Genomic DNA, 22,692 nt, shown 5'->3' with positions numbered 1-22,692 from the left:
TGGCTGTAGAATGACAATGGATTTAGAAGGACTGGCCCAGAAGACCAAGAAAACTTAATCAGTCCATCTGAAGTTTTTTCTTAATAAGTGTGCACATCTCTTCATGCAGCACCTATCTCATTTTCACCAATAACAAGTATCAGTGAACTGAAATTCTTAATTAAAATTTGTAAGGCTTGCTTTCAGATTTTACTATCTAGAAGTTGAGTTAATTTTCTTGGCTATATATTGAAACTAACAAACAAGAAAGCTCTATATTTCTGAAGTGTATTTCCTAAAAATATTTCCTGAAGAAATTACCATTTCTGGCTTAAAAAAACACACAGGAGTGTTGAACATGCCACAAAATTAATGAGTTACAAATTAACTATTGAGCGCAGACTTGAATAAACTGCAGTTTGCATAAATGTACAAGTTATACTCCATTATGAGCCTATTATGAAGACATGCTTGAGCCTGCCTTTACTTGGTAGTCATAGCATAGTATTTATATAGCTTATTTTGGCACATTATACTTTTTTATCTGTCAGCCTGTGTATAATTCAAATTTTCTTAATATTATACATTTTTTATATACTGTTGTCAAGTTAAATATGAAATAACAATTTACATTTTATTGCAGTGATTTTCAACCAGCGTGCCATAAGAATTTTTAAAACATGCAATATCTGACTATTTAGTCAGGGGCACTGACCTCTTTTCCTTAGATTGTCCCCCCCAAGAAAAATGTGTGTGTGTGTGTGTGTGTATGTGACAACAACCAACACAACAGTAGTCATCTGCTATAAATGAATAAAAATGTTACCTGTTTTTTTGTCAGATCAGCAAAAAATATATATTTTTTTGGCATGCCGCAGAATTTTAGTCATTTGTTCATGTGTGTCATGAGCTGAAAAGGTTCAAAATAACTGGTTTATTGCAATATATTGCTAGCTTAGTGTGAACTTCAGATTAATATAGTTATAGAGAATATAAATGACATTATTCTTTAAAAGTGTTTTTAAATTTAACTTGTATGACATAAAAATGCCATAAAATTTAAATGAAATAAGCTATATTTATGTTTTTTAAGTGCTCATGTTTAACCTCCAAACCAAGAACATTAACATTGAAGAATTTAGATGACCTTCAATTTATACTCCTGATTCAGGCAATGAATCTGTAATATCACCCTTTTCTCCCCATGATTCCTATCAAATTCATAACAAATAGATAAAGCTGTCTACCAAGGTTACTAGAATAAACAAGTTGTTGAGTCATGATGCCAACAGATTTTCAAACTTATAATGAATGAAATAAGGAAATATCAGAATATAGTTATGAATTTGTTTAATTTAAAAAATATCTTTAAACTGTTTGGCCATTTAGATTTATTGTATTAAAATTAGAAGATTTGTACTACCTAACTTGAAGGCTTATTATATAGCTATAATAATTATGACAGTATTGCACTGGCACACAGATAGATCAATGGCACAAAATAGATTTTGCATCTTTTGTCAATTGTTTTTGACCAGTGTACAATATTTAAAGGTAAATAAAACAATGGATGTACAAACCTCTACATTGGCAACTTCAAAATACTGCCCCAAGAAATTAAAGAAGGTATGTATAGAATGATGTACCATCTTCATGGATTGGAAGACTCGGTTTTGTTAAGATTTCATGCCCTCCCACATTAATCATTTCAGATCTCCATCTGGCTTTTCTATTTAAAAGAAATTGGGAATCTGATGTTAAAACTCAATATGGAAGTGCAATAGTCTGAAATAATGAAAAGTTTGAGAAAGATGAACAAACTTGAGGACTTAAGCTATCTGACTTCATGACTTAATATAAAGGTGTACTAATCAAGTCATTCTGGCATTAGCATCAAGGTAGACAAGTAATCAAAGAAATAGAGTAGAGATTGTAGAGCAGACCCACACCTACATGGTTAGCAATGGCTATCCTTATGCAATAAAAATGAGCTTTGATTCATACATCATACCATATATACAAATTTACTCAAAATGATCATAATCTAAATATAAAACCTAAAATATAAAAATTCCAAAAGAATCTTTGTGACCATAGATTATCAAATAATTATTCAATATCACATGGGAAGCTTGATTCTGAAGTGAAAAATATCATAACTTGAAAAATTATACATTGATGTATTTAAAACTTCTCTTCCAAAGACCCTGAAAAGAATGAAAGACAAGCCACATACCTGGGGAAAAATACATGTTAATCACAAAACTTATAAAGGATATGTATTTTAATTTATAAAAAACTCTAAAAACACAATTATAACATACCCAATTGAAAAGGTCAAAAGGTTTGAAAAGGCATTTCACCAAAGAATATAAATGTATGGCCAGTACACACATGAAAAGATCCTCAGCATCATTAGAGAAACAGATTCAAAGAACTGGTCACACCATATGTCCATGATGATATGAAGCAAAAGCAGCTCTTGTACATACCAGCTAGGAATGTAAAATGGTCAAACCACTTCAAAAAACAGTTTAGCAATTCTTCATAAAATTAATGTACTACTCTAGGACCCAGTCATCTGACTCCTAGTTATATACCCAAGAGAGAAGGACTATAGGCCCAAACTGAGACTTGCTCATGAAGATTCATAATTGCTTCATTTGTCATACTCCAAAATGAAATGAACTCAGATGTGCTTAGGTGGATGAATGGATGAATATCCCATAGTACCTCTCAAATGAAAGCAAAACCTGTCATTGTCATGACAGTGAGGTTTTTTTTTTTTTTTTAATAAATCAATTAATATAATTGAGTTGTTGACAGCAATTAAGAAGCTGAGAACAGTTAGTCATGTTCGACCCCGGTTCACCACTTGATTGGAATCTTGTAGATGGTATTTATTGCAATGACAAATGGCTAAAAGAGTAAAACATCCCTCTCAACTCCCAAGATTTTTACTGTGCTTTGTATGTGGTCTTTTGTTTTTCAAGGGTAAATGAAATATTTCCTGGTAGGATCTGCTAAAGGGTATCTTGATGTTGACTTCACTGTTTATTATCTTAGGCAAGCTGTAGGTTTGTCTCTACTGGAGGTAGGACCTGGGTGAGATGCATCGCTATGTGAGAGGACTGCAGTAGCCAGTGGTTAGGCAGACCTGTCACAACAATGATAAAAATCACAAGTCATTGAGCTTCCTGCTAAATGTTGGACACATGCTTTGTGTTCTTTTATTACTATTATTAAAAATTTTCAATATTAACACTATTGCAGATGTCCCCATTCTCCCCTCTTTTGGCCACCTCCACCCACTCCCACCTCCTCCTCCCTTGGCCTTCACCACAATGTTGTCTGTGTCCATGGGTATGTATATACATTCTTTAGCTAATTCCTTCATCTTGTTATCCAGTCACTCCACTCCTCTTCCCTCTGGTACCCACCAGTCTGTTCCATGCTTCTGGTTCCATTTTGTTCACCAGTTTATTTTGTTTAACCCTCACAATTACCCTTCTTGTTTGGTGGTATTACCTTCCTGTTCTTGCTCAGGGGATTTTACAGTTATGGTGTGAATTATGGTAAAACCTGGATTAGGAAACCAATCCGGCTTCTAACTGCTACCCTGGCTGCAGAGGGAGGTGAGATGTGTGTGCATCAGTTAAATGTTATGCACTTGTGGTCAGGAGGATTCCTGAGCAATGTCTGAAACTGTGGATAGTACCAAACTCTACATTACTATACACATATCCTCCTATTTAATAGAGGGAATATGCTAATTGACTTCCACACCCTCACAAGATGGCATTGCCCACAGCCACAAGATGGTGGCACGCAGCCCTCTCAGCCCTGCCTCATCCAGCTGGAGTCCCCCAGTCCCTTTAGTTCCACCTTATCCAGCCGGAGTCCCCCAGTCCCCTCAGCCATGCCTCATCCAGCTTTAGTCCCCCAGTCCACTTAGCCCTGCCTTATCCAGCTGAAGTCCCCCAGTCTCCTCAGTCCTGCAGGGGAAGATAGTTGGGGGCAGTCAAACCAGCAGGGGAGGGCAGTTAGAGGTGATTGGCCCAGCAAGAGAGGGCAATTGGAGACGATAATGCTAGCAGGGGAGCAGTTAGGTGTCCATCAGGACAGCAGGGGATTGGTTATGGGGCGATCAGGGTGGCAGGCAGAGTGGTTGGGGCAATCAGGCAGGTAGGTAGGCGAGTGGTTAGGAGCCAGCAGTCCCAGAATGTAAGAGGGATGTCCGACTGCTGTTGAGGCCTGATCCCTGAGTGATTGCCCCAACCATGTGGGATCAGGCCTCAACCGGCAGTCAGACACCCCCCAAAGGGTCCCAGATTAGAGAGGGTGCAGGCTGGGCTGAGAGACATCTCCTACCCGTCCCTCCCAACACACACACACACCGGTCCTCTAGTATCTATGCTAAAGTTTAATTTATAAATTAATTTCAGTAAGAGATTAGCAATAACAAAATAGAATAATTATAATAATATACTGCACTAAAGGCTATGTGAATGTTTTCTCTCCCTCAGACTATTTGATTGCACTGTATTCACACATCTTGGGATGTTAGATGAGATAGTGCAGATGGGATGAGATGGAGTGAGGAGAAGGATGTACTCTGTGACACAGTGTTAGGCTACTGTTGATCTTTGACTTTATATCAGAAGGAGGATCATCTGCTCTGTAACCATGTCCATGGTTGAGTGTCAGGAGCAGGGAAATTTGGTATTTTCGGACCATATTTGATCAAGGGTACCTGAAACCTACAAAGGGGTGCCTGTACATAAAATTAACCTGTCATACTCAGAATTTCTGGGCCAGTTTCTGTTGAGAAGGGCAGTACTTAAATTTTACCTTCTGGAGAAGAGGTGGTGAGGATTTCTCTAGTTCATCGCTGTCCAATCAACCTGTAATGTGAGCTACACGTCATTTTTAGTTTCCTGATAAGCACATGGATAAAAGAAAAAGTAACAGGTGAAATTACCTTTTAAATAGTTAATTTAACCAGATACACCCAATTTATAATTTCAGTATTATATCAGTATAACATTATCAACACTTTATTATGTTTTGTTGCAGGAGCTTGAAATTGGTGTGTATATTGACACTTCTACTAGCACATGGCCAGTCAGAAGCTAAGTTTTCATCTAAGGCAGTGGTCAGCAAACCACTGCTCAAAAGCCACAATCAGCTCTTTGGCTCCTTGAGTGTGGCTTGGCGTTAGAACACTTCTTCAAAACAGACTCTCCCAGGCGGAAAACCGACTTCTGCGCCTGGGCCACAAAGTTTCAGTCGCACTGTACGTGCGCGCCCACACAAGGTATTTTGTGGAAGAGCCACACTCAAGGGGCCAAAGAGTCACATGTGGCTCACGAGCCACGGTTTGCCGACCACTGACCTAAGGCCACAATCTGTGTTTACATTGATAAACTCCTTCACAATGTAGATTCACATTCCCAAACTGCCCCAGATAGACTTACACACTCTTTCAATAAGTGAATCCAGTATCAGTTTTAAATTTATATTAATTAAAGTTAAATACCACGTTTCACATGCTCACCAGCCAGTGTAGCTCCTGGAACTAAAAACTGATGAGACGCAGTGATTTCTTCGAATGTGTGTGGAGGAGGGGTGAGTAAAGGAGAGAAAGGTGCCCATCGAAGGGCAGCCATGAGTCCTGTGTGAGGCGCTGAGCCCACTTGTGGGTGAGATGTATGTGTGGATAGCTCTATTATATCTACCTGGGAGATACAGTTTAAGAGCTAGCGAATACCAGTGTGAATGTTTCTTTTATCCCATTTAAATGGTAATTTTCCTTCACTTCTAACAGTATTTCCTTTGGTACCAATGTATAGCTTTATTTTATTATTTTTTTCAGATTTACCTTTAAAATTATAATAAGTTTTATACTATATATTCAGTGAGATTTTTTTATAATGACTTTAAGGTAACATAGTTTGTCAAATGACTTCAAATACAGTGCTAGGCCAGAGCTAAAATTAAAATTCCTGTCTGTAAGTTATATGTGAATTATAGATTGTGTATCATTCTTGCATTCCAATAGAGAAATAAAAATTGGGGCTGTGTTCTTTCTTACTCTGAGAATAAATTTTAAATGTCCCAAATATGTATGGCATTGAACTGTACTCTTAAAATTTCATAGAAATAAGTTTCTTTTTAATTGTTAATAACAGGTTTAGCCCTTTATTTCCAATATTTATGGTTACTCATGTACAACACTTCTTGATGTATTACAGGGGAAAAGCCTTTCAAATGTGACGAGTGTAACTTTGCCTCCACAACCCAGTCTCACCTGACTCGGCACAAACGGGTGCATACGGGAGAGAAGCCCTACCGATGCCCCTGGTGTGACTACAGGTAAGGACTCTTTCTGACAGGTAGAGCACTCAGGTCACTGCCAGGGGTTAAAACCTTGTTAAAAGTTACAGAAACAGTGTCTCTGGTCAGCATGAATTAGCACAGTTGAAAGCATCATTAACTAGTTAGCGAATTTAATTCACCACCTCATTTTAGTGACTCTTTTGAAAATAATAAAATTCTTTTCCATTTTCTATAATCTTTACATTTAGGATTTACAATCCTTTGGTACACCTGAATTTCAAGTGGTTTAATTTCTTGGCCAAAGTAAGGAACCATTTCATTTAAATAGTCATTCAGTGCATATGGCTTCTTATCTGCTATGTGAAGCACTAAGGCATGGAGATAGCATTAGAAAGGCTTCCTACCTTTAAGGGTGTTACAGTGTAATCGTTGACTTGTAATGAAATCACTTCAGTAATCACTTTAGTACAGAGACCCTGGGTAAATACAGACGCCAGAGCAGTGTATAGAGGAGGAACACGTTTGGTCAGAATAAGTCCTATTGGAGCAAGCATTTCAGCCTGCTTAGAAGATTGGTCAATTTCAGATATATTTATGTTCTACAAGCAATCAAGAGGTATTGACAGAGTAGCATTTTTATGTTCAAGGTATGTTGGAGGTCTATGTGTGCTTGTGAGGTCCTTTTGACAAAGGACCCTGCCCTGTTGCAGTGTTGTGGTCAGTGGCAGCAAAGTAGAGATACAGAGAAATGGGAGAGATTCAGAAAGTGGAGTCATCCTCTGTGACCAGGTGTGTGTAGGAACAGAGGGTAGAGGGACCATAAGATGGGATGACGTTGTACTTGGAGCCTGTGAGTTGGGTCAGCACTCTTGAGGAGTCTGTGAGACACCACATGGTGTGCAGGCAGCAAGTGACATCTGCCTTAGGAGCTCAGCCAGCAAACTGTAGCCTGAATCTTAGTGGGAAGGCCTTCTTCATGCTGGAGCAGAAGCTCGTATGGTGCGTGTTACACTTGCTTGTTAAATATTATAATCTGTACCTTAAACCTGATGACTTCTTTATTTTTTGTTTATTTGTTTTAAGTTTAAATTCTTTAATGTATAACATAAGTCCCCTTTCCCCTCATTGACCTTTTCCTGCTCCACCTCCCCCAACCCCCAGCACATGCCCTCACCTTCCCTCCTGCCCCCTGTCTGTGTCCATTGGTTATGCTTATTTGCATGCATGCAAGTTCTTTGGTTGATCTCCTACCACTCACACCACCACCTCATAGGTTGGACAGTCTATTCGATGCTTCTATGACTCTGGATCTGAAGCCCTCTTTAAAAGACTGGTTTTTGTATGTCTCTTGATGTAGCTTTTGCATTCAGTAAATATATTGCCATAATCTCTATTATTATCCTCATTATTGCATTAAGTTTTATTTTAGAGGTCATCTAATAGTACAGAGATATTACAGATATATTTCATTCATTAATTATTAATTCTTTCAGCATTTTATGAGTTCCAACACTAGATTGGTGTTTCTCAGAAATTTGGTAAAATGGTGATCCTCTTAGAGGTAGTCACAGAAATTCTAAGATGCTTATAACTTGAGTTCTTAAAAAATAAATGTTATTGGAGGCTCTTTTTTCTTATTAAAGAGGTCATACCATGTAGTTGCCTTCCCTATAAAACACAAAAAAGAAATTAGAAAGTTATAAAAATTTCCCTTAATTATCACTCCTACTGTTAGGATTATATCTTTTTAGTCTGTACTCTATGCATAAGGTTTGAGTTGTTGTTTGGGGCTTTTCTGTTTCTTTCACTGTAAATTTTATATTTCACATTTAAATTGTAACTATCCTTATGCTTAATTTATTTTGCATAACTATGGCTTTCAAGCTGTTATTTTTAAGTAGCAGAAATATTATTTCAAACAAGGTCATGTACAGATCCCATGTATTTGAAAAATGGGAGAATTTGGGGCAAGGATTAAAAGAGAGAAGGAAAAGTCCTATCTAGATTTTTGTGTTTATCCTTGTTTTTTGTTTTTTAAAGAAATTGCTAGAAGTATGATTTAAGAATTTTGATAGTATTATTACAAAGGCTGGAATTGAATTTCGTTTTGCTGATTAAGACTATGCTTTAGTCAACTCTTAAGTCTTGATTTGCATAAATATATTTCAAAATATTTCAGGTTTCCTCTTTGAAATTGTTATACCTTTGCTAAGGTTGAGGTTGTATTACTTTTCCCTCTCCATGTGATCTCCCTGAAATAGCATCACTTCCATTGAGACATGCACTTGAGCCAGCAGGACCCATCTCTGTTAGCTGTGTTAGATCTCTGTGTGCATGCAGTAAAAAGAGGATGTGTTTTCTAAGAATACTGTGCTTGTTCCATGAATCAGTACTCAGGACATTTAAATCTAGTCATACCTACCACATTACTTTTTGAAATGCTTACAATCCCTGATAAAAGGGTGATTTTATATTTAAAAAATTTAAATAATTGTTATTGAAAGAAGAGTTTGAACAATTTTTGTTCATTTGAGTTTATTATCCTGTGTACATATGATTAGGTTTGCTTTAGTGAACAAAAGTACAGAAAACTTGGAAGAATGTGAATGCTTCTGAAGTTAGGGATTATGAATGAAATGTGGAATTTACAACAGATATCTTTGTTTTCTTGATGATAAGAAAAAGATTTAAAAAGGAGCAGATAATTAAGTTCAAAATAATTGTTTTGGTTGCATAGCATAAAAAAATGCTTACCACACTTACCTCACAACAATAAGAAAACATCTTCTCTCATAGGATCAAGTAAATTTGAATATAGATGATTTCTGTAGAATGAAAATATAAGATGAACACATTTGCTAAGAAGATTAGGTCATATTTGGGTTATTGATACCTTTCCATATTAGTTTATTACTTAAAATATTTAATTTTTTCCACTTAGATTCTCATTTGTTTAATATAGATACATAAAAGTGATTCCTATAGAGTCTCCTTATCTTTGCCATTATTAACACTTATTTTCAGGTAAGTAACCATCATTAGAAATTGCAATATTATTTAAATTTCATTTGAAAATACAGTTTTTCATTTTATAAATTGAACATTATTGTACAAATACTGGTAGTAATAACTGTTTATGAAAAATGTGGATATAGATTTGTTTACAAAAGAATTTTATAATTGGTCTTTTGAACCTGGGGCTATTTTTCAAGTCTGCATTATTAATTTAGGCAATGACATTTCATTCTATTTAGATGTAAACATGTACCCCTTTCCCAAGCTTTTACTGTCTAAAATATTCAAACATCTAATCAATTACAACTCAGTATATTTTATCATTACTCCAAAATTTTTCACCATTAATTATTATTCATTATAATTTCAAAGCATAAATTGAGATTCATAGCAACTGTCCTATATTATTTATGCAGCAAATTCATTAGATTTGTTTCTACATTAAAATGGAAGCAATCTAACATTTTCTATATTTTTATTTCCCTTTGCTATGTATTGTCACTTCTATATTAATGAGAAATAGAAAAGCTTTAATATGTTGTAAGTACGCTCTCTAATAATGTGAATCTGTTTCCCTGTAGATTTATTAATATCAAACTGTACACTATTTCACCGAGGGCTCTGGCTTTCACATAATAGTAGGTGGCCCTAATTGGACTTTCTTTTACATGAATAATCTTCTCATTGGCTTCCATTTTTTATTTAGTATTTATGGGGGAAATACAATAAATGCATATTAAATAGTAAATGACTGAGAAGTCACAAAAAGTAGCACAAATTACTACCTGCAGTATTAAAAATATTAAGGATAATTCTATGCTGCACTTCGTCATTTTGTAAATTAAAGAAAACTAAAATTTCAAGCAAAACTCTGGCCATTTGATCCTTTATTTATTGTATCACTTTGATCGACCTTGGAGTAATCTCATCTCTTTAAGACTCTGCTTTGGGTCAGATTTTTCTCAACTGCATAACAGCCTTAGTGCTTCAACCATACATGCATTCTTCAAAAAGTTTTGTTTTGTTTTTTTATTATTCTCCTTTTCATTTTATTCACTACATTTATTCTCATTTTAATTACTTGAAATTATAACCCCAAATGGAAAGATATTATATAGCTGAGGAATAAAATCTATAATTCCTGCCTCATATTAAAAGGTTACTTTATTGTTTTGCTAAACTTGTTGGAAATACTCTTTAGTTTTTTCCCCTTACTTTTTGGTTTACTTAGCTCTTGACCATTATATACCATAGAAGTCATTGAGACTAGGTTTTGAACTCATGAACAATATTCTTTCCTTTTTTGGGTGAGTATAACATTGAATCCAGGTGAGATATTCAAATAGAAATTTGCTTTTTGTGATGCTTTCTAACATCTAAATATTTTGCCTAGTATTTTTTATAATTGAATTCAATAGGTTTTCACACATATAAGTGCCATAGGTAGAATTAGCTGTTCGTCACAACTATTTGTGTCCTAGAAATGTTTTGTCAAACAATACTTTTAATTTGATTGAATTCTATCTTAACTTTGCATAGTGCTGGAAGCATTTTGGAAGTAGTTTTAAGATGTAATACCAGAAAACTGTGCTTGCAAAAATTCTTTACTTTCCTTTTAAAAGTTTGTATTACTTTCTTAAACATATATTTCTATAAAGTGTCACAGTTATGAATATTTTGCAGGTCTTAGATAATGTGCATTTTAATTTGCTGTGTGAACATCTTATGTGTCTTATGCGTGAGGCTGTAAGATCAGCTATTTTAGGTGTTGTGGCAGCAAGAATCCAGTGTGCAATGGGATCTGTGTCCTTGTCTGCCAGGGTGTCATCAGCATCCTGAGCTAGGGAGACAGACCCAGGGGAGACTTTCTGCTTTTGGGTGATCTCTTTAGAGAGTTTCAGTTTTCCTTTGGCTTCCTGTGCAGGCAGGTCCCCAGGTTGTACCAGGGAAACAATGGATAGAACAAACTTGGCCAAATAATGACCAGGCGGAAAAATGGGTGCTTGTCTGGATAGTAGAGCATCATAGATGCCAAGAAGTGAAATCATATATAACCAACAAACAGCACCCATTTCTTGTTCTGAAGAGTCAGAGGTAGCATTTATTTCTTTTGGGTAATCAAATGCTGCCTCAAGCCTAGTTATATCAGAATAAACTTTAAATCATACTATTTTATCAGCAAAATAAGCCAGAGATAGGCTAATACTGCATGATATCATTTATATGTAGAATCTTAAAAATAAAATTAATATAAGGTTAAACTCATAGTAATAGGAGCAGAAATGTGGTTGTCAGGGGCTGGGGTGGCAAATTGGTTTTCAGACTCTCAGCTCTGAGATGGACAGGTCTGAGGGTCTAACAGCAGCATGGTGACTTGTTGTTAATACTTGTAAAATCTAAATTAGCTGGGAGAGTAGTACTCCAGTGGGCCCCCCCACCTGCCTCCAAAAAAAGATAAATTAAAAAACACACACTATTTTTGTCATTTAAAGTACAAGTCAATACTATTTTATTTATCTCAATTATATCATCTTTTTATATTCTATTCTATTGTAACTGCTAATCCACTTAGCAGAATAAAAACAAACGTGCTAGCCTAAAAATCCAGTTACTTTGCAAACCATGATGATTCCAAGGCTGTCTTCAGATTGTGGAGTTTCTTTTCGAAGGCAGTGGGTGGTGTGTGCTGTGGGCAGTACCTGCTCCTGAACTGCCCCTCCTGCTCTCCCGCCACAGTTCAGCCAGCCACAGGCAGGTGTCAGTGTGGCGGTTACGAGGGGAGCTGGTTTGGTCATTGAAGCAGAGATGCTGCCTCTGAGGGCTGCTGGCATGTGTCAAGGCGACATGGAGTTGGGCTGTCTTTCTAGTGGAGTGTTGTTTCTGGTAAGTTTAGGTTGGATTTTTTGAGAGTGTTTCTTCCAAAATAACATAATTGTATCTTCAGGTTTTCTTTAATGAATTATGAGAGTAGCTATTTGTAAATGTATTCTTCTCCCCCTCTCACCCCGAATGTTTCAGCAGAAATTGGATTCTTTCTGAATAAGTATCTTCTCGTTTTCTTTGACCATTTCTTTAGTGAATTAAATTTTTAATCTAATCATGGTTTTGAGTTGGTTCTGTTTTTTCCATACTGTGTATGCGTAATTGATTGTCGTACATAATATGTCTTACCCATACTTTTCTTTTGTATTCTGTAACACCCAAGCACATAGGCTTCTTAAAACTGGTTTCAGCGTGAAGTCTGTCCTGACATAGCACATGTTTGTCAGGCCTTTAGTTAATGTTGGTAAATGCTCATCTAACAAAACACATTTAAGTAAAAAGAATCTGTAGAATTGAATAAAAATAGATTCCATAGCATTAAAAATTGCTAATTGGTTCAGATATTTTTAAAAGGATAAAAAAATATAAGATAATTCCTTTTGTTTATCAGAACAAGTAAGTTGTTTTGGTGGTTGATGGAGCTGAAATAAGCTATGGGATCACAGATTAATTAGGAGACCCATTTGAACACAAAGTGACCACACACTCCCTGTGCTATCTCTTAAAGTAGAAGCAGATAAACATGTTTATTTAACCTGCTCTCCTCGAATCCCAAATCCAGTCATTATAAAAGGACCAAAGCTATCTTTGGGGATGGTCTTTCTACAAGGAATTACTATGGACAGTCCCTAGGGTGGTAGTTAGATATATCTGTATATATTATGTTAGAAAGGAAGGCCTTAGAGATGAAAAAAAATAGAAAATATTTTTGGGGCAATAGTCTGTTGCATAATAAGTTATTCCTCAGACACTAGAGCTATTATCACACAACAAAACACTTGACTGTGTAACTATCTATATCTCCTGGCATTGGAGGCTCCTGCCATGTGCTCGTTAGGAAAGCTCTGTCATTGCCAGGAGGGCTGGCAGCAGTGAGTGAAAGTCAGGCTCACCCTTTCCTGTGTGAGTGTGGAAGAGAACAAAGCAGAATAATGTAGATTTGAAGTAAATCAGAGCATGTGACCAGTTGTCATTAGTTCTTTGAGAATGCAATATATTATTTCATTTTATTTTCAGATTATTTGTTTCAACATATTCTGAAGTATTGTCTCTCCAGGCCTGTATAATTGTAGAAGAAAGAGAAAGAAGGCAAAGTGGGACCATTTAGGATGGGGTGATGCAGCGGTGTGTGGGCACAGGGAGTGAGGGCAGCATCTAGGCCAGTGTGGCGTCTCCACTGTGAGCTCCCTTTAATGGGATGAACTGAGCCCCTTGAGGTGGTAGAGTGTATTTCTGTTTTGCTTTTCTCTAAGAATGTCTGAAAAACAAGATTACATCATTACGTCTTTATTTTCTCAATTAAGAGGACTTAGCACAAACTTTTTGTTGATTTTTTCCCTATTTTGAGAAGTACTGTGTTTGTGAGAACATCTATATGGCAAGAAGTTCTCCTGAATTTATTTTCTTTTGGGGAAAGTTCGTAATTTGTTCCTTACTGCAGAGCAGCCTTGGCCAGGGCTGAGGTGAGAACCACACTGCCACTTGAGAGGTCCTCACTCCTGGAGGAGGAAAATGAGCTTTGGGACCAGACTTCACCTTTATTGTGTCCAAACTCTGGAAATGCCCACAGGTTATCCAAACAGAGTCCTGTCAGGTGTGTTCAGTACTGATCTATGTTCAACTTGAAGGCATTGGTGTGATTGATGTTTCCCTTGGAAAATGTGGGAAGTGGAAAAAGCAGAGGGCAAGTAGCACCTTAGGAGAGGCTGAGGTAGCTTCCCATATCAGGTGTGCAGTGACAAGAGGACAGTGCAGGCCCCCTGCTTGTCAGCGAGGGGCCACAGCTCTCCTGGAAAGACCCACTGTGGGGAAGTGACGGGAACAGAAACAGAAGTGAAGGGGCTCTGACTGGATGGCTACTCTGAAAACCCTGGGGAGATGTTGACAGGAAGAGCTCTGAATAGAAGAAGTACAGTGTGTGTGTGTGTGTGTGTGTGTGTGTGTGTGTGTGTGTGTGTGTGTTTATGTGTTTATTTTCATTAGTTTGCTTAAGATTGCTCTACGTTTTAAGTGCTTACCTGCTGGAGGAAAGAGCCAACATTTTACCTAAAAGCATGGAAAGTTGGGGTATTGTGAAGCATGAGGGCTATCAAGGAAATTTTGAGTAATCCTCCAGGACTTGTGGATGTGGGAACCTCGATGGGATATCTCTCTCTCAAGACGGGAATGGGGCTTCAGAATCGCTGGGTCTTTCTGCTCATCTGCTAGAACAAAGTTCCCACATTGGCTGGGATGGCACAGCACCAGTTGTCACTCTATCGTGTTCAAAGTTTTGCATCAAGAATATAGAGAGTATAATTGTATTATTCTTCCCTCCCCACCACACACAAGCAAACATTTCGATTTTATTTGCTTTACATGAAGAATTTCCACAAATGCTACATTACTTTAACTGTTACATGTAATTCAGAAATTTGCTGGGCACTAGCTAACAAGCCCGTGTAACCACTTTGCACACACTCATTGTAAATGTCATCTTTTAAAATGTGACATCTTTTCTATGACTTATTCTAAACAATTTTTGCTAATGTCTCAAGGTTTTCCTAAGACTAGTAAATCTAACAGGCCACTCTAGTGACATCATTAGCCATTTATTGTGATGACACCTGACTCCCACCAATATTTATAGCCCACTCCATTTGCTTTACCTACCTTTCCTTTGTCTGTCTTATAACAAATAATTATAAATTTGGTATGGGTCTTTCACCAGCCATGGTCCTAATTACATTTTCTGTGTACATCTGTGCTACAACTTCATTGTACTGTTTTAGATTGACTCCTACCACCTTCAAATTGCAATATTTCTAGAAATGTGTAACTGCTACAATGGTGCTACCAAGAGAAGGCAGCAATAAGGATCCTGGTGGTGCTGGAGTTAGTGTGATAATGGGAAAAGTGAGGGCCAATTTCCCTCCTTAGGGTGAAAGGGGCATAATGTGTTTTCAGGACTTAGGGTGTGTGACAACTGCTGAGTCTTGTTAGTTGTCCTGGCTACTAAACAGTTGACTAAGTCATAGATTGTTCACAGGCTGACGCATGCTGCTTTCAGCTGTCACTGACATTTGTGTGGCTTTCCTTTGTTTGATTCTATTGGAATTTTTGCTGCTTTGTTTCATTATAAATCACCGTCACCAGAAGATGGTTATGCCTACATCTCAATTTTTGGTGCTAGCTTGGTTTTTAACTTTAAAAATGAAAATTGAGATAGTTCTATTCATCTCACCACAAATGTTAGGCATCATTTGTATAAGTGCAGATATAGGTAGTAAAAGTGGTCATCCCAGTTCCTGAAGGGAGTGTGTTTTAGCATCGCCTGCAGCGTGTTATTAAAATGGTTGAGGCTGCCACCTTCTCTAGGCTAACTCAGCTTTCTGAAAGAAGACGGGCCCAGGGAACCCAGGCAGGAGTGGGGAGAACGAGCCAGCGTGTCACTGGGATATGTCCTATCATATTCTGGCACCCCAGTGCCTGTGCCTGAGAAATGTGTGGAAGGTATCAACACATATGTTTTTTAAATACATGTTCTTCTAATTTAATGATTTCTGTATGGTCTTTGAAAAATGTTATGAATAGAATGATTATACAATCCAAATCTTCTTGAGTTATGGGGACTAGTTTTCAACTACATATGCACACATATACATTAACTTCCTTACATCTTTATTTAACAAAAAAAATCTTAAAAAATCGTGTGCTCTGGTATGAAAGAGGCTCCAAACCAGGTTCTTGTTTTCTTTTTAAGGGCTTTTGTAGTTTAAAACTGGAATACATGTTTCCTTTAGCTGTAAAAGCACAATCAAGGCACCGTGATAAGTGAGTCAGTATTGTAAAAGTAAAACGGATTTTGCCTTCACTCACATGAGCTATAGGAGGAGGAAGCTTTATTGTCCCTGGGAAAGTGATAAGGCAGAGTAATTGTATATTATACTGTCCCGGAACATCTGCCTGAAGACTGTGGAGCAATTCATCTATCACGGGCACTCCGCGTGTTGTGTCTTCCTGCTTTAACCCATCCCCACTGCCGGCCTGCGCAGAGGTTCTGATAGGGACTGCGCCTGGGCTGGGGCTCACATTAATCAGTCCCCTTGTTCAACACTGCAGCTGACATAATTACAACCTGCACACAGCAGTTATTCACGTCGAGTCCTTGTCACTCGTGGTGGAAACTACAGCGCTGCGATCCCGGAGGAGATTGCCTTATCACGGAGAACAAGGGCCTCAGGAGTGGGAGAGAATAGAAATGGGAAAACATCTTGCGGGAGTACTATATATTCCTTTAAAACAAGACGTTGGAGAGACTCACCCGGACACAGGGGCATTGTGTGCAGGCACTGAAATGAACCAGTTAGTATTTTTAAGTGGGTTCTGTGAGCAGTTTTATAAAAAATACTAGCAGATGATTAAATATGTTCAGTGCTCTTTCGCATTTAGTGACTCTTCTCTATTAACTTTTTCTTCAAATGTGATCATATCAGCTTTGAATTATAAAAAGTTTAAATGCTCCTTGATAGGACTCAGTCTAACAAAATAAATAAAGTATGCATTTTAAGTCTACTATCAGGCAACTATACATTTAACTTGGAGAGCTTTGCAAGGAATAGAGTTAGAGCCAGAGAAGGGTTCTTTAAAAACACTTTGAAAGATAGGGGAGTGCCCTGTCCCATGGGCCATGGAGCAGAAATATTGACCGAGGAGCTGAATAATAACCCTGAGCCTCACCTCTGCGCTCTAACCTGCACAGGTGGAGTGCCAGCTGGTTCCTCTCCTGCCTATTGGTGAGGGTGTGGTATCTGCTTGGCACTGAAGAAGCGTATACAGTCTCAGGTAGCCCCTTCCCTGCCCCTATCAGATCTGGAGCCTGTGTGCCTGTGTGATTTATGTGGTTGCGTGCAAAACTGGTGAGCCACACTAGTATGTGCAGATGCCAAAAGTGGCTGGTGTTAGAAATCCAGCTTTTTTATTTTTCTTTCCAACTTTATTAGATTGTTTCAAGTAAAACCAGGGTCTGGTTCTCCCCGCTGCTTGTGGGCCATGATCATAAATATTGTGAAACATGTTTTTGGATCAGGAACACTTTTACTTGTATCACCTTAAATTTGCAGAGATTTCCACTAGAGCAGTGGGGAACATCTGGCCCAGGAAATCATTTGGTCTGGGTCTGCCAAGGCATTAGGCGTTTGTTAATTAAATGGTTGACCAAATATAGCAGACTAATTTTTAAGTTGATAATTTTTTATGGACCTCCAATGATGTTATAAATATCCAAATGGCCTTTGGAGCAAAAAGGTTCCCCACTTCTGCTAGAAGAAGCTACAGTATATTTTTATATGTATACATACACACATCAGAGATACATAAAAGTTGATTTGTAAAATAGTATTTTTTGGAGGTGACTCAAAGTTTTGTGGATGCACGTCTGTGTAGTTTAGGCCCCATGATGTGTCTGCACCTTTTTGACCTCCTCAGCCTTTCTCACAAATGCGATTTGAACGATTGCTGGGACAGAGAAGGTGGCCAGGGCTGCACTTTCTCATACATTTTCCGTAAGGCTTCTCATCCACATGCCTTCCTGGTTTTCAGCATCTCACTTTGCCCAGTTTAACGAGTTTAAACAGAAAGGAAGAGGATGACACGCACTCTAGAGAAAAGGAGGGCGTGTATCTCAGAGGTCCATTCTTAACATCATGGCCCACAAGCAGCGGGGAGAACCTCACCAGCGTTGGGCACACTGAGCAGTTAGTGGGAAGAGGAGAAGTCTATGCAGGGCATTCTGGTTTTCACATGTCACAAGCTTCAAGAGATGTGTTAGCTCAACCTTGGAAATCATTTTTGTGGTAAGATAAGTTTGATGAGCACTCTATATATTTCACCTTTTCTACTTCTTCAGGCTCATAATGAACGGCATGTTAAAAGATTCACAATATTTCCATCATAGAGAAACATGTAATTTTGTTTAACTGAAGTGTGTGAAACTTTGCCCTGTTGAAATCATGCCAGACGAAGTATGCTGAAATATTTCTATTCGTTAAAGGATAGACAAAGATAATAACTGCTGCACATTTCTACCTGAGATTCGGGGCATTAGTTTCTCAAAAGCACTAGTGTAAGGCACCTGATCTCTGCTCAGCGTACTCAGTGATTTCACTTTTATGAGCATTCATTGGGCCTTTTGACTTGATGTCAGGTGAAAGTCTATGAGGTTATGCTCCTTTCTCTAAGTTGCTCTTTTCCTCTTTTTCTGGTGGCTTTCCTCCCTTCCCATAAACTGTAGGGCAGCCTGAGTCCTGTGCAGTTGCATTTTGCAATTCTTATTTTTTTCACTACACAAAGTGTGTGCAGGTGTCTGTTTTTGAAATGTGCAGTTCTCACTAAATGATATGTGTTTCTAACAGACAAAGCTCAGTGCCACTGCCTCCAATTTCCTCCCTTGCTATTCATTGTTTTCCAGTAGAGTGGGAGGTAAGAGGGAGCTCATTAGTTGAATGCAGGTCATGGCTTTTGTCTGTTGTAGGCACCATGTGCACAAATTGAGTAGAGGAGTAACTTGTGGATGTGGATGTGGGGCCTTGAATGGTGAAGAAGAGGTGGGGAATTACATACTTACTATCAGGACACCAGGAGCAGTGTAACAGTCTGCAAAATTCCTGTTTGATAAGCCAGTCTGAGGCACTGGTGAATCCATTGGTAAGTGTGTAGTTAGATGTTTTAATATCATTCAAGCTAGCAGAGCATTTGAATAGTGGGATATTTTCAGGCCATCCTCAATTCAAGATATCACTGAAGGGGTGGAGAGTGTTGCAGTCCTATAAGTGACACCTGGAATTTTCAACTTTGTTTGAAAGTGAGGTTTCACTTAATGAAGCACAGCCTTTTTTTAAGGTTATTGATATACATGACTTATATTCCTATCAAATCATATTAGCTTTGAGGACATATGAAAAATGATTCATTTTAATGATTATTTTATAGAGTAGACAATAAATAATAGGGTGAATAAATCCACTTTGAAAATAACATGTCAGTACATAATTTTTTTGTAACCACAGACTTTCCACATAAATCAGAGCTGTAATTAGGCTGAAGCACTTCTGTTATGGAAGCACCTCCCAGGGACCTGCTCCTGGGGACGGTCTGATGGGCCTGGCTGGTACTGTGGCTGCCACGCAGCCCTTCTCCATGAGCACATGTGTGTCAGCTGCACTGAGCATGGCCATGAATGCTGGGACAGCAGCTCAACCTGGTACCTGCATACCTGGTTTACTCAAGCAGTGAGGACAATCAGTAGTGCACAACTTGTTCCTTTTGCAAGTTCCTTTTGCTTCTAACACTGACAATTAGAGCAAATGCAGAGCTCTTTCCAAGCAAGATTCTAGAAATACTTTCTTCTAGCACTTTTATAATTTAGTGTTCTTATGTTTGACTTAAAATCCAAAGGAGATTTATTTTTGCATGGTGTAAGACCATAAGACTATAACTTATTTTTCCATGTAGTAGACAGTCGATTCAGTACCATTTGTTATATAAACCATCATTCCTCCTCGATCTGAAATGACCTTTTTATCCCTTTGTCTTCTGGTGATACATTTAGCTCAGCATTCCAAATAACATTCATCTATTTTCTAAACATTGTTGACAGAATGCTCCATTTTAGGCTGAGGAATATAAATTCTTTATTTTTGTACTAGTGGCCTGGTACATGAAATTCATGCACAGGTGTGGGGGGTGTCCATCAACCTGGCCTGCACCCTCTCTAATCTGGGACCCCTCGGGGGTCTGGTAGTTGGACATCCCTCTCACAATCTGGGACTGCTGCTTCCTAATAGCTTGCCTGCCTGCCTGATTGCTTCTAACCACTCTGCCTGCCAGCCTTCTCTCCCCCAACTAACCCCCCCTGCCAAGCCTACTTTCCCCCTAGAGCCCCCCTGCCAGCCTTCTCACCCCAAGCTGTCTCCCCACCAGCCTGATCAGCCACAAATACCCTCCCCTCTTGGCCCTCAACAGCCTCTACCTCAGCCTGGCCACAATGGCTTTGTCCAGAAGAATGTCCAGAGGTCTCCTGGACTGTCTCCCAGCCTAATTAGCATATTACCTTTTTGTTAGTATAGATAGAAGCCTGGTGCATGGGTGGGGGTGGCTGGTTTGCCCTGAAGGCTATTTCGGATCAGGGTAGGGCTTCCCTTGGGAAGCAGGGTGGCCTGTGCGAGGGGCCTATGGTAGTTTGTAATGATGCTTTATAAGCCAGCTACACCCCCATGGGGTGAGAGTCCCTATTGGGGAGAGGGCGTGGCCAGCCTGGGTGAGGGTCTGAGGGCTGTTTTCAGGCTGGCCTCACCCCCTTCAGTGTGGGGGTCTCTGCTGGGCTGCCTTGCCGGCCTGGGTGAGGGGTTGATTGCTCTTTGCAGGCCTGCCACGACCCCAGAGGGGACCCTCACCCATTGGGGTGTGGCCAGCCTGGGCAAAGGGCTGATGGCTGTTTTCATGCTGGCCACGCCCCACAGCAGGGACCCTCACCTCGATCGTGCCATGGTCAGCCTGGGCGAGGGACTGAGGGCCGTTTGCAGACCTCTCCCTTGGCAGCCAGCCCCAGTGACCCAAGCCTCCCATGCCCTCAGGCCAGCTCTGTGGCCTCTGCCCACAGGCTCCTCCTTCAGTGGCCAGTCAGTGTGGACAGGAAGCTTCGGTTGTCAGGGGCAACCCAAATCTTCCACTTATTCCAACCTTTTCCATGGCCACTGCCCACAGATCCCTCCTTTGGTGGCTGGCCCTGGTGGGAGGGAAGCTTGGCTTCCTCCATCGCTGGAGGTGACCCAAGCCTCCCACCTGCTTCATCTGGCAATGTGGTTGTCGCCATCTTTGTCCTGCTATTTGCATATTGGCTTTGGGTGTCATGGAGTGATGGTCACTTACCATATTTCTCTCTCATTAGTATAGATAGTTCCTATCCAGTTTTAAATTTCAATAGCACAGATTGGTAATCTGGAATTATCTGGCTCTTTGCTCATGGCCCTATTAGTGCAAATGTAGGTTTTAGAGGACTGTGTATCCTGGGCTGTGCTATGTGAAGAGGAACAAGGCCTGAGCTTGTACATTGGAGACTTTCTTTCAGCCTGCAGTGACTGAGCATCTGTGTGTTTCTCCCACAGAGAGTCTCAGGCTTGTTAGACTGGTTTTATGCTCAGGAAATTTGTAATTAAATACTGCTGGTTAAAAACAAAAACAAAACACGTGGTAACTTCTCAAATTTAATTTATATAAAGCTTTTTTTTTTAATTGCCACTTACTTTGTATTCACATTATAAAGATATGGCAGAAATCCCTTTCCACTGAACTCTTGGATAAATGTGTACTATAGTGAGTAGTATTGATACACTTAATGACAGGGCAAGTATTTTGAAGGACAGAAGCTCAAAGAGTATTTTCTGAACAGGCAGGGAAAAAATGCGTTTTCAAACATATACAATATATACACTATATAACTTTCAGGAATCTATTTTTACTCAAATGAATTGAAGTTGCTTTCCATAATCAGTGAGAAAATTGCTAGTAATGATCCAGATAGTTGAACTATTTACATTTAACAGAAAGACTGGTAGTAGTAATAATAAAAAGTGAATTTAGTACCTACCATATATTCTATACATATTTGATGTCATTCCCCTTAACTCTTATGAAGCATTATGAGACTGAACAACAAAAAGTGTTCCTCGATCACAAAGTATGGGAACCAAAGTGTTAAACAAAATTAACATATTTCTGTATGTAGAATTTTCAGAATTTTTTATATCAATTTACACACACAACAGGCCAAATTGGTACATACTAATAAATACATAGAAATTGCCTGTGTCTTAATGATGGTAATTTATTATTGGCTCAGGTCTCTCTAGTCCTGTGGTCAACTCAAGATGTTTGCCACGCCAGCTCAGGACCACAGTAGTGACTGGTGACATGGGGCTGGGGTAGGATGTGTGATCTGGGGGAGAAAGCAGTGCAGAGTGTGCACTCTACCTGAAGTGACCCTCCTGCAGCATGGTTCATAAGATAGATTGGCACCTATGTGGACAGGCCAGCAGACCTACAGGCACACCTTGCTTTATTGTGCTTTACAAGCACTACATTTTTTATAAACTGGATGTAGACCCTCCATCAGCAACAAAATCACAACTCACTGAAGGCTCAGATGAGGGTTAGCATTTTTAGCAATGAAGTATTTTTATTTAAGGTATGTGAATTGGTTTTATAAGTAACCCTGTTGCATACTTAATAGGCTATAATTTTACTGTAAATATAACTTTAACATGCACTAGGAAACCAAAA

The 22,692-nt window shown here is 38.9% G+C and overlaps 1 protein-coding gene across 1 annotated transcript in view; it reads left to right on the top strand.

Moving 5' to 3' along the window:
* The window catches only part of ZNF407 (zinc finger protein 407), a 359,657-nt gene that overhangs the window by 230,950 nt on the left and 106,015 nt on the right, over positions 1 to 22,692 (top strand). Inside the window, exon 7 of the mRNA XM_036419918.2 lies at positions 6,234 to 6,354. Within this exon, the coding sequence (XP_036275811.1) occupies positions 6,234 to 6,354 (121 nt within the window). The remainder of the gene's footprint in view (positions 1 to 6,233; positions 6,355 to 22,692) is intronic.

The sequence above is a fragment of the Pipistrellus kuhlii genome, unplaced genomic scaffold (genome assembly GCF_014108245.1).
Source record: "Pipistrellus kuhlii isolate mPipKuh1 unplaced genomic scaffold, mPipKuh1.p scaffold_m20_p_6, whole genome shotgun sequence".
NCBI lineage: Eukaryota > Metazoa > Chordata > Mammalia > Chiroptera > Vespertilionidae > Pipistrellus > Pipistrellus kuhlii.
The sequence above is the reverse complement of the archived record's forward strand: the minus strand, read 5'-3'. Positions and strand labels throughout refer to the sequence as shown.